This window comes from Crocuta crocuta, unplaced genomic scaffold, assembly GCF_008692635.1.
Source record: "Crocuta crocuta isolate KB4526 unplaced genomic scaffold, BGI_CrCroc_1.0 scaffold139, whole genome shotgun sequence".
NCBI lineage: Eukaryota > Metazoa > Chordata > Mammalia > Carnivora > Hyaenidae > Crocuta > Crocuta crocuta.
Genome location: NW_027533258.1, coordinates 11,615,766 through 11,627,185, shown reverse-complemented (window position 1 = coordinate 11,627,185; position 11,420 = coordinate 11,615,766). Strand labels below are relative to the sequence as shown.

At 67.1% G+C, this 11,420-nt stretch overlaps 2 protein-coding genes across 2 annotated transcripts in view; one reads left to right on the top strand and one right to left on the bottom strand.

Annotated features, from left to right (window-relative positions):
* The window catches only part of SPNS2 (SPNS lysolipid transporter 2, sphingosine-1-phosphate), an 8,181-nt gene extending 7,468 nt beyond the window's left edge, over positions 1–713 (top strand). Inside the window, exons 10-11 of the mRNA XM_077746592.1 lie at positions 198–244; positions 626–713. Coding sequence (XP_077602718.1) covers positions 198–240 — 43 coding nt within the window. The 3' untranslated portion in view covers positions 241–244; positions 626–713. The remainder of the gene's footprint in view (positions 1–197; positions 245–625) is intronic.
* Positions 714–1,543: 830 nt separating this feature from the next.
* MYBBP1A (MYB binding protein 1a) overlaps positions 1,544–11,420 on the bottom strand; it is a 10,415-nt gene continuing 538 nt past the window's right edge. The window contains 22 exon segments of the mRNA XM_077746885.1: positions 1,544–2,164; positions 2,269–2,366; positions 2,692–2,793; positions 2,980–3,093; positions 3,557–3,625; positions 3,704–3,829; positions 4,031–4,441; positions 5,089–5,186; positions 5,189–5,324; positions 5,410–5,490; positions 5,744–5,895; positions 6,033–6,129; positions 6,709–6,808; positions 6,895–7,062; positions 7,145–7,270; positions 7,700–7,810; positions 8,041–8,336; positions 9,094–9,211; positions 9,322–9,489; positions 9,769–9,944; positions 10,710–10,778; positions 11,298–11,372. Coding sequence (XP_077603011.1) covers positions 1,828–2,164; positions 2,269–2,366; positions 2,692–2,793; positions 2,980–3,093; positions 3,557–3,625; positions 3,704–3,829; positions 4,031–4,441; positions 5,089–5,186; positions 5,189–5,324; positions 5,410–5,490; positions 5,744–5,895; positions 6,033–6,129; positions 6,709–6,808; positions 6,895–7,062; positions 7,145–7,270; positions 7,700–7,810; positions 8,041–8,336; positions 9,094–9,211; positions 9,322–9,489; positions 9,769–9,944; positions 10,710–10,778; positions 11,298–11,372 — 3,228 coding nt within the window. The 3' untranslated portion in view covers positions 1,544–1,827.

The following is an 11,420-nucleotide window of genomic DNA, read 5'->3' as shown; positions in this document are numbered from 1 at the left end:
TGACTTCTCTCTCTTCTCTCCTTCACTCCTGCCTCTTCTCTCCCCACCCCTGGGCTCTCCCACCTTCCCCTGGGGCTGACGAGGTCCCTGCCCGGCACGACGGGCCAGCCGGCCCCCGAGACGCGATGCGCCAGAGCAGTGCCCGGGCCCGGCCGCCGCTGACCTGCCGCCTTGACCCCCGCCCGTCTCTCCCCCAGGGTGAACCAGCTGGCGATGCCACCCGCACCCCTCAAAGTCTGAGGCCGTGAGTGCAGCGGATGGGGGGCGGGCAGCCCTTGCTGGGCCCTGGGGTACGTTCTGGAAGCAGGGGCAGCTTCTCCAGAGGCACTTCTTCCCCTGGGCATGGCCCGCTTCCTCTGGAAATGGTGCCCGTTGACTGATGGGGCAGGGCCGGGGTCCGGGGTCCGGGCAGGGCCGGGCCAGGACTGGCAGGAAGCCCTGCTCCCTCCCCCGAGCACCAGGAGACTCCTAATTTGACCTTCCTAAGGGCCTGGCCCCCAGGGGCCACACTTCCCAGTAGGGCGGGATCCAGGGTCACTGACCCCCACATTCCCCGCCACCCCCAGAAAGGCCCGTATTTTCCAGCAGCAGGGAGCCCCACCAGTGACCGGGCCCCTCTCTCTAGGTGCCTCCGGGACCGCGAAGAGGCCTCACTGACGCCCCACCTGGGAGGCATCCCAGGGCGTCCCGGCCCTGCTGGGCTGACCCGAAGCTTTCTGTGTGACCCAAGGCTGGGCACCCACCCTCTCTGGTGTGGGGCTGCGGAGTGGTCATGGCTCCGAGACACTGTGTCCTCAACTGACCTGGAAAGCTACGTGTGGGGGAGCCGCACGGACAGACGGACGCCCAGCCCCAGGGCTGGGCTGCAGGGCCCAGGGAGGTCCCAGCCCCCGGCAAGTCTGTGGGGGGAGCCCGGCCGGTCACTACCTTACGTGGTCCTGGGAGGCCTCTGCCCTCCCCTGACCCTGGAGCCGGGCGGCTGGACCTTCCCACACGGCAGCTTCGAAGACCCTGGACTGCACGGAGGAGCGGCGGCCCAGGCCTCAGGGAGGAGCATCAGGCTCTGATCAGGGGAGGCCAGGGACGCTGCTGGGCACGTCCCTCCGGAGGACAGTGGGCTCCGCTGCCAGGGCTGGAGCTCGGCCTGGAGGGCTCCCCGGTGAGGGCCGCCCAACGGGGACCTGACATCGCAGGCCCAGGGCCACCCCCGACTCCACAGCCCAGCGGCCGGGGCTCCGGGACAGGCCCCCACGTGCACCTCCCCAGCCCTGACCCCGCCCCCCACGCTGCCCCTGCACCCTGGCTGGAGCCCAGGTGGCCGGGGGGGGGAGGCCCCCAGCGCCAGCCCAGACCACGCTTTGCCCCATCGTTCCCGCCGGCGTGGCTTCAGTGTGTGCAAGCTAGCGGCCCCCGCTCCTCGCCCAGCTCTGGGGCACCTGCGGAGGGGGGGGGGAGCCCCCAAAGACCAGCCTGGCCGCCTCCCACCCCAGCCTCAACCGGGGCCCCAGCGATGTTTTCTTGTTGTACAAGAACCAGGTCCAAGTTCGCCTCCTCTTCCTTCCGGAAGCCAAACTCCTCCTTTATTTTTTAGAGCTGCTGATTGTGAATCTCAGAGTCTTAAGAGAAAAGCCAAATATATTCCTCTTGTAAATGAAGGAAAAAAGCTATTTAAACCTCGGCAGCTGGCTCTCCCAGCAGCGCGGCCTGGGGAGCACGCGGGCCGTGCGCGCTGCCGGCAGCCAGCGGCGCCCCCCAGTGCCAGGTGCCGGAACTTCACGGGCAGCTTGTCAGTCCGGGCGAGAACCGGGGGCCGAGAGGGGGTGGCGCTCAGGGCTTCCTGGCCTTCCGGAGCTGGGCTTTCTTCCTCTTGGCCGCGCTCTGGAGGAGACTGGGGCTCCTGCCGGCCAAAGACAGCCTGGCCTTCTTCCGCGGCAGCGCGGACTGCGGGGACTTGCCGGAGACCCCCTTGGCGGGCAGGTCCTTTGGAGGCTGCTTCGTGCCGGCAGGCTCCACGGGGGACGCAGGAGCGGCTCCGNCCTCCGACTTGCGTTTCTTACGCTTCTTGGTCTCTGGCAAGAACCCCTTTTTCTTTCTCTTTGCACTGACGGGCTTCTGGGCGACGTCGGGGGCTTCCTTGACATCCTTCTTCCCTGACTTGGGGCGCCTGGGAGAAAGCGAGCAAAATCAGGGCAGAAGGGACCCACCCCTGTGGTCCTGAGGGATGGAAGCTGCCCCGGAGCGCCCCCGCCCCCCCCTCCCGGCACGTACTGGACCCCGAGGGCCTTCATGGCCTGCCAGTAGAGGTCGNCGGGACGGGAGACAGGGCCGCTGCCGGGCTCTGGGTCCCTAGTCCCTCCCCCCACAACCTGTGCCTCACACCCTCCCTCACCTGGGAAGGAAGGAGAATCCCCTTCCCGCAGCCAGAAGGCCCCACCCCTTCCTTGACCCCACTCAGTGGACGGGTTAATTCTGAAACCCACCGGCCCCAGAACCGTCCTCGCGCTGGTGCCCGAGGCCCGCGAGCCCTGGGCCGGGAACCTCCCCCCACAATGGCTGCACGTGGGCTCTGACCAGCACCCTCACTAAGCACACCCGCCACCAGCTCCTAGCGGCCCATGAGTGTCTCACTCCACATGCCAGACCTTCCCGGGCCTAGAAACCTGCCGGCCAGGGCCCCCCTCCCGCGCCCACCTCCTGGTGAACAGTCCTGAAGAGGGTGTTGAGCAGCCCCAGGGACGACAGCTCCTTCTGCTGCTCCGACTTGGTCTGGGCCTCCCCCAGCGTCCGCAGGTTCTAGGGAGGAGACGGCCAGCTGAGCTGCGCTGCAGGGCAGCCCGCCAGACCCCGGAGCCCACCGGAGGGGAGGTCACTGGGCTGGGGGGAGGGCAGCCAAGACACAGCCAGCCCCCAGGCTCAGGGCCCGGAGAAACACCCTGGATGGGAACATGGCAGTGCCCCCCCTCTCGCTGCAGCCCTTACCTCCGTGACCTTCGCCAGGACCTGGCTGACCAGCTGCTCCCACTCAGGGTCCTCAAAGCACACTCGCAGCTCTCGCGTGGGCAGGGTCTTCTGGAGCAGCACGCAGGCCTGAGCCTGGGGAGGTGGGGGGGGACACGGCCACAGGGGCCTCAGTGTGCGGGCCCAAAGCTCCGGGGGCCTGTTGCTGGGGGTCCCACCTGCCCGTCCCCACGGCTCTCACCAGGAGCAGCAAGGGCCCCCCGCTGCACAGAGGTGGCAGCTGGGACCGTGCCCGGCCCGCTCCCAGACTCAGGGCCATCTTCCTCCAGACTCACAAGCCCCGTCCCACTCGATGAGGCCTGGGGACAGCCAAGGGCCCCCGCCACAAAGATCGACTGTGCACTGAGGCACCTGAGGGTTCAGGCCACGGATGTGGCAGTGGTGGGAGCGAGGCGTCCCCTTTCCCGTGACCCTGTACCCATGCAGGGCGGGGCTGACCCCCCAAAGGGGCAGGGGTGGGGCTGCCCTGGCCTGGGCAGCCAATGGGGAGTCACGGCGGGTAAAGCAGGCCCAGGGCCGGGATCTGGGAAGTCCCTACCTGATGGCGGGGCCGTGCTGGGCCCGTCACATGCTGGATCACAACGGGCAGCAAACTCTTACACAGCACCTACGGAGGCAGTGAGAGGGTGGCGAAGGGGGACTGGGCCGAGCAAGGGCCCCGGGGTGGGCCGACCCCTATACTCACTGGGTGCCGGGAAAACAGGCTGAGGAACATAGGAACGGTGAGCGGGCTGTTGCGCTTGGTCAGGAAGGAGGTCAGCGCGGACGAGTAGATCGGGGTCACAAGGCTCAAATCCAAGCCGCCAGCAGCCTGGGTCACATGAGAGAGAACCTGTGTCATGCTGGGGAGAGGGTGCCTAGTACAGGGCAGAGCCCGGGCTGCCTCCAGAAGGCTGACAGCTGGGCCCCTGGGAGGCATGGCCTCAACTCCCGATCTGTGAAATGGGCAGGTGGACCCGGCCCGCTGCCTGTGTGTGCTGTTAGCTAAGCCCTCCTGGGCTGGGCTGCTCACCTCTGAGCCACTGGGTTTGGAGCTGGCTTTCTCCTTCTTCGGGGTCTTAGAGACGGGCTTGCTGGCTGCGTTGCCTTTCAAGACACGGAGAAGGTAGAGCGCCGCATTGAAGTAGTAGAGGGAGATGGAGGCGTCAGCCTGGTGGCTGGCCTGCCGCACCAGCCGCTCCACCTGGGCGTACAGGGTCCCCACGAGGCGTCCCACGTCGTGGCAGTAGTGCCGGGAGCGGCACAGGTGGTGCCTGGGGGGGAGGGGGGTGGTTACCACACCTCCTCTCCCTCCCCGCCGAACAGGATGGGGTCCTGCAGTTGCTGAGCAGGAGCCAGAGAAACCAGCCCTCACGGGCCAGGCTGCGCCCCAGGCAGGCTGTGTGCACCCGTCCCCTGCGGGACAGCGGCCCCTGAGCCCTTTCTACACCACGGTCTGTGTTCCCGGGGAAAGAGAGCCGGGTCACTCAACAACCTCAACACTGCCCGGGCAGGTGGCAGGGACAGCCAGGCGGTGTCACCTGGGGCACCGTCCGTCCAGTCCCCGCCCCCCGTGACGTAGGCACCTCGAGTCTGTAGGCCACGCCCGGGCTCCAGAAAGCAGGTCTGCACCCAGCACCTACGCCATCTCTTGCCGGGGCCCTGCTCCTGGCCGGCCCGTCCACACTCAGTGTCCCTCCTAAAGGCAAACCAGCCCCCGCCAGAGCCCCCTCCGGGAACAGCTCTGTGGACCCCCAACACTGCTGGGGTGCGGGCCTCGGGGCCTTACTCCGTGCGACCAGACCCCCTCGGGAGACCCGCTTTCTGCCCGGCCTGTGGCCTCCGGGCCTGAGGAACGTGACGGCTTTCCCGGGAAGGCTCCCCTGCTCCCTCAGGACAGGCCCCGGGGTCCTCCCCACACTGTGCTCTAGCCTCCCGTCCACCCCCGGCCCCGCCCCGCCCCGCCCCGGACATCCGTGCCGTCCCTCGTCTGCTTTCTCAGCGTGGCAACCAAGGGAGCAGGGACTGGTTCCCAAAATCGTGGGTCTGGCAAGAAGCCCACNGGGACCGGACGCGGCGCCGTTGGCTCACCCGGATCTGGAAGTCTCGCCGCAGCACCTTCTCCTTCCGCAGCTTATTCTTCTCGTCCTTCCGGGCCTGGACGCGCAGCTTCTGCTCGGCGAAGAGGCNAGCACCGCCTCCAGCTGCTCCCGGAAGCCCTGGTCCACGTCCGCGTCGCGCTCCTCCTCCTCGCTGTCGTCGCTGTCGTCGTCGCTGTCGTCGTCGCCGGCCGAGGCTCTGTCGTTCTCGCCGTCGGAGCTCCCGTCCTGCGGGGGCCACCGCACTGCAGCTCCGGTCGCCCGCGACGCGCCCGCAAGTGCGCCCGCCCCCTCGGCCCCTCGGTGCACGCACCTCTGCGCTCTCCGGCGGCTCCTCAGGGCCGTCCGTGACCACCACGCTGTCCTCCTCCGCGTCCTTCTCGGGGTTCAGCACCTGCAGGGATCCCCAGTGGGCTGCCCCATCACGGGCTTCGCCCTCCCCACACCTCCAACCACGCCCTGTGCCGTGTGTGCCAAAATGTGCCCACTTCGGGGAGGAAGACGGAGCAGGAGAATGACCACAGCGCCACCCCCAGAGCCCCTCGGGGCGGCCCAGGGAGTGGGACTCCCTGAAGGGACAGCTGTGAGGCAGCCTGGTGCCAGGAAGGCCCCACCCCGGGACCCGGTTCCCCACAGGCCCAACTTACATCCAAGATCAGCTGCAGGGCACGCGGGGTCAGGTGGGAGCAGATGTGGCCGAACACGCTGCGGGCCACCTGGCGCATCAGGTGGCTGGGCTGGGCCAGGAGGGCGAGCAGGATCTCCACCAGCACCTCGACCCACGGCGGCTCCTGGGGATCTGCAGGGGGACCCGCTGAGCCACGGCCACCACTGCCCCGTTGGTGCCCCGCCCCCGCCCTGGGGACAGTGACCCCGGCTCCACGGGCACCACCGCCCGTTCATGCCCCACCCCACGCCCCGGGGACAGTGACCCACTGGTGGCCTTGGAGCGGGTCCGGCGGGTCTTCTCCCCCAGGCTCTTCTTGATACACGTCTGGATGTCACCCAGGAGGTCACAACTCTCTGTGGGGGACTGGGCAGGACGAGGAATCAGAAACGGGGCCCATTCCCCCGCTTGCTGAGCCAGGGGAGGGGCCGGTCAAGCGGGAGCAGCTGGTGTCCGGGGGTCTACAGACCCCCAGCCTGCCTCGGCCAGCCCCTCACACGGGACCCGGGAGCCATATGCAGCCGCGGGGCCGGACGACGTCAGCCAGGTCAGGTCTGTGCAAGCGGGCCCCAGCCGGGGCTGCAGCGCTAGACTCATCGCGCACCCACCTCCGCGTCGTTAAAGTACCCGAATTCGTTAACCTGAATGCATTCAAATCCAATTTAACCCCACTTGCCGGGCTAAGCCCAGACTGCGGCCGCGGCCCTGTGAGTCGGGGGAGGCGGCGACAGGCTGCGAGACTGCAGCAGCGGAAGGGCAGACAGGAGCCCGAAGACCAGCCCTTTCAGTAACCGCTGGGGGGAGGGGCGGTCACCACGTGACCACACGCACGACTGGCCTACAGGCTGAGCTCAGAGTGTCTGCCGCCCGGAAGCNCCGCCCCCACCCTGCGCCCCCTCCCCCGCCTGTCGGAAGGCTGTGGTGCCTGGACCCCAAGAGCCGTACCTTGAAGAGGTGGATGCCCACCAGGAGCAGCAGGTGCTGGAAGGCAGCAGCCTTGGCCCCGGAGGAGGTGGCCTCCAGCTCCTGCACTGTCTGCAGCATCCTGGGGGGAGCCGGGCACGCTCTCAGGCCACTGCCCTCAGGACCCCAGGGCGTCCCACCGGCTCCCCAGGACCCCCACCCCCTCACCGGTCCCAGGCCTGGCGCTGCGGCGCCGTGAAGGGCGTCAGGGCGGCCGCGTTCCGGCTGTGGTTCAGCAGCAAGTCGGCGAACCGGACCAGGCGCTGGGTCCAGGGCTGGCTGTCCTGCGCCTGCTCGGGCGCCTGCCTGTACTGGGAGCTGAGCGTCTGCAGCAGGCTGGGGGGACGCAGGCGCGGGGGTCACCAGCTGGGCCCCCGAGGGTCCCCTGGGCCCCCTGCCCTCCCCGCAGCCGCCCCACCTGAAGAAGGCGCCGCTGACCACCTCCCGGGCCCGGGCCTCCAGAGGGAAGGAAAACCGCTGCTCCGTCTCTGGGATCTGGGGCGTGGGCTTCTTCGCTTCAAAGAACGAGTGGAAGAAACAAAACCTGGGGCGGGGGAGGGGAAGCCACGGGTCTCAGCAGGCCCCCCCTCCCCCCCCGGAGGGCGCCGCCAGCGCCTGGCGGCTGAGGGACAGTTCCCAAGTCCGCACCTCCAACCAAACAGAACTCGGCCTCAACTGCGGACAGAACCACAGCCTGTCGGTGGGAACGGGGGTGCACGTGAGGCTGTGTCGGCGCCACAGGCGAGGCCGCCGCTGGGGCTTCCCTGACGCCGCCGCTCCACGCTCCCCGGGGCCCCTCCTTTCCCGGCCCCCCAAGGATGTTCCCCAGAGCCCCTCTGCCTAAGGGGCAGGGAGGGCCTGCTCCCACCAACGACCCGACAAGCTGACTGTTGGCTCCCGGGAGACCACAGCAGAACAGGCTCGAGGCCCCACGCTGTCCCTGCAGGGAGCCAGGGGCGCAGCCTGCTCACACCTGGCCACCTCCTCAATCACGGCCTCCTCCTTCTCTGTGTGCAAGGCGTCCACGATGCTGACCAGGCGCAGGATGACCCACTTCCGCAGCCGAGACACGGCTCTCTCCGGCCTGGGGGGGTGGGAGCCAGGGGACGGGAGCCACTCAGAGATGGCAGCACGGCCCTCCCCTGCCCCAGCCCATGGACACGAAACAGACCTGTGCACCCACGCCTCCAGCACGGAGACACGTGGGCCTTCTTTGGGGGTGATGGCTCGGCTCTGGCCCTCTCCTCCCCGCCCGCTCCCGAGCCCCAGGCCTGAGGAACGAGGGTGCGGTCTCCGGGCAGAGGGCCCACTCACACATGCAGCGAAGCGTCCTGGGCCTTCTTCTGGTTGCTGGTGCTGAAATCCACCAGGGAGTCCAGGTCGGGCTGGAGAAACATGGTCCGCAGCCAGGCCACGTAGCCCTTGAGCGCAGTGGGACTCAGGAACCGCACAACCCTCCAGAAGGTAGGCAGGACAGGGAGGCCCTGGTTGGTGACGGAGGTGAAGGCCACCACCACGGCCAGCTGCCGCTCGGGGTCATCGCGGCAGCCGTCCAGGAAGGCGCCCACATACTCGTTCATCTCCGGAGCAAACTTGAACTGGTTTGGGAGCTGTGAAAGTCAGGCCCGACAACAGGGTCACCAGCCAGGAGGGGTCCCACAGCCCCAGCGGCCTCTTTTCCAACAGGTGCACCTGAGGCCCGGCACACAGCCAGGTCCCCCTCAGTCACCCCGACCCAGGGCACACAGGCCTCATCCAANCACTCCACCAGAACAGGCTATTGTCCAGGCTGGGCCACCAACCTGACTTGGGTCCACACCCAGGTCTCCAGCTCCTAGCTGTCACTGAGGGGCTCAAAGCGGAGCACCGCCCTCGAGGGCCACCCTGTCCCCACGGTGGCATCACAGCGCCACCTCCCGGGCACCTAATCTCCTTGGGCTTTCACCCTGCTGTCCTCACAGAGGCCAAGGGAGACACTGCTCTTCTGGTCTTGGTCAGGGACAACCCCAGGGAAGGGTCACACGGCCAGTGAGCAGTGGCGTTTAAAGTAGGACCCTCAGTCTGGCTCCCGACCCCGAGCTCCTAACCGGCACCTGCTTCTCCTGTCTGGTGCTCGGGCCTAGTGCAGGGCACGCTGGTGGGCACACGGCTCCCTGCAGCTGGTGTGGGGGGGCCTGGGGGACTCAGGTAGCTCACCTCACCCAGAGGGACGGAACCCTGGTTCCCAAGCAAGACCACCGAGGGAGGAAGAGCCCCACATGTGCAGCAAACCAGAAACCGCTGATCCGAGATGGCCTGCCCCTTCCCTGCCAGGACCTGGCGCCCCGACCCTCCTGGCAGTGCTGGGCTGCTGGGGGCGACACTCACCTTAGCAGTGACCACGTGCTCCCCAAAATGCCGGATCAGGTCCCCCCGCATCACCAGGGGCAGCTGCTCTGTGGACAGCAGGGGCAGGGCCGCGCCCAGCAGGCGGAAGCACAGGTAGCTGCGGGGTGCAGGCGGAGCCCGTCAGGGTCCAGGCGCCCCAGTGGACGTAGGCCCCGAGCCCGCCCCCCAACACGCAGGGGAGAGGCCGAGGACCGGCACCGCACGCACCTGACCGGCCAGGACTGCTTCTTCAGCAGCCCCTGCTCCACAATGTCCTTCCAGAACCGCGGGAACTTGCCCTCCTGCAGCGCCAGGCGGAGCAGGTCCAGAGCCACGGCGGGCAGCCTCCGCTCCTTCTTCACGGACGAGGCAGCCATCTTCAGTACGTTCACCAGTCTGGGAGGGGCGGGGGGGACTCAGACAGCGGGAACACGCCCCCGGCCACAGCACCAGTCTGTGGACGGCCAGGGCAGCCCATCTCCAACCTCCTCCCACGGCAGGAATGCCTGCCCCAGGTGCAGCCCATCTCCACCCCTCACACCTGAAGGAACAACCCCCCCCTCCATCCCAGGTGCAGCCCATCTCTAGCCCCCTCGCACCTGCAGGAACGCCCCCCCCACCAATCCACACCACCAGTCAGTGGGCCAGGGCAGCCACCCTTCAATCCCCTCGAACCTGGGGATGTTCTCATCCGAGAACAGGTTGACCGGTCCCATCAGCTCCTCGAGCTTTCTGGGCACCTTCTGCTGGGCCAAGAGGAAGAGCTGTAGGTGCTCAGGGGAGCCAAGCACCGAATTCAAGTCGGCTCTGAGGACTTTGGGCAGGATCTCCTGCAGCATGGCCTTCGGGACCTGGGGACGGGACGCACAGATTGGGGGAAGGGCCCCTCCCAGCACCCGATGGCCCTCCCCTTCCACCTGCTTGCCAGGCTCCCTGAGGACCAAACACAGTGCTGGTCTGACATGGCACAGCCATAACCCACCACGAGACATCAGAACCAGTACAAGGCATTGTCGAGAAGCTCAAATCCCCAGTCCCAAGAAGTGGAATTTTTATCAACTACCCAGCTAACACTAATTAACCGGCTTCCCTTTTAACCCTCTCGATTACTCCTCGTTTTTTTCTGGACTAGCCCTTTTCCTACATGAAGGACCCTGAGTAGAGAGCTGGAACTTGAAGCCAAGTCCTTCCCGCTCTGGGGCCAGGGCTGCGCCAGTGCTGGTCTTGTCCTCGGGAGCCAAGGGTTCCGGTGACGAGCCCACCTCCATGTGCCAGGTACAGGGCAGCAAGGACCTGGGGGCCAGCTCTGTCCAGAAGACACTTGCCACAGGCCAGGGACTGTTCTAGAAACTGCACCGTCCAACACGGCAGCCCCTGGGCTCTTGGAATGTGCTGACCCGAGTGGAGACGTGCGTTAAGTATAACGCATGTGCCGGATTCCAGAAACTTGACGGAGAACGTAAAACGCGTCACTAAACGACTCTCGCTTCCGTCCCGCTTTTTAATCGAGGTCCCAATCAACGCCAAGTTGCGCGCTCTCAGGTTTCTACGGGTAGACGCTGCTCTAGGGCGTTCGCCCCGTCGCTGTGCCCGGGGAACAGCTGTGCAGCCCGTACCTCCGACAGGATGTCCACCAGGGCCTTCTGCGGCTGCTCCTGCAGGTGGCTGTGGTGCTGGGCCAGGATCTGNTGCGGGGTGGGGGTGGGGCAGGAGGGGGAGAGGGCTTCAGGGGGACATCCAGCCCCACCCAAGAGATTCCGCCTCCTCGACTCCCGGCCCCAAGGCCCTGGACTACCGCCCCCAAACAGCGCTGGTGAGGAGCAGCGCTGCTCAGGTGAAGCCGAGCCCTGCCTCCCTGCCTCACCACCACTCCGGGTTCAGGAGGCATCTCCTCCGGCTCCTAGATGGCCTGAGATGCCCAGTGTGTCTCCACAGCCCACTCAGCTCTTCCAGGACCACCCTAAATGACTGGAACTTATTCCCCGCCCTCCCCACCAGCTGCCCACGTTCCGCAGGGGTGGCCTACGACCAACCAGCTGAAGAGAGCCCTGAGCCTTGCACAAGTAAGCTAAGCCACCCCAGAGCGGACTCTCCCCAGCAGACAGACCTCAGAGGCTGGCCAGCCCACTACCATCCTCCTNTGCCCCCGTCCCCGCCCGCCACTCCCAAGCCAGTGCGCTTCCCCCCGGCGCCAAAGCTCTCACCTTCACCAGCCTGCCTGACTGAAAGAGGGCAAGCACCCCAAACAGGTTTGCAAAAAGAGCGGGTCTCATCGTCGCCTGGAAAAGAATTTCAGGCACGGGTGAGAAGAGCCTGGCATCCCCACC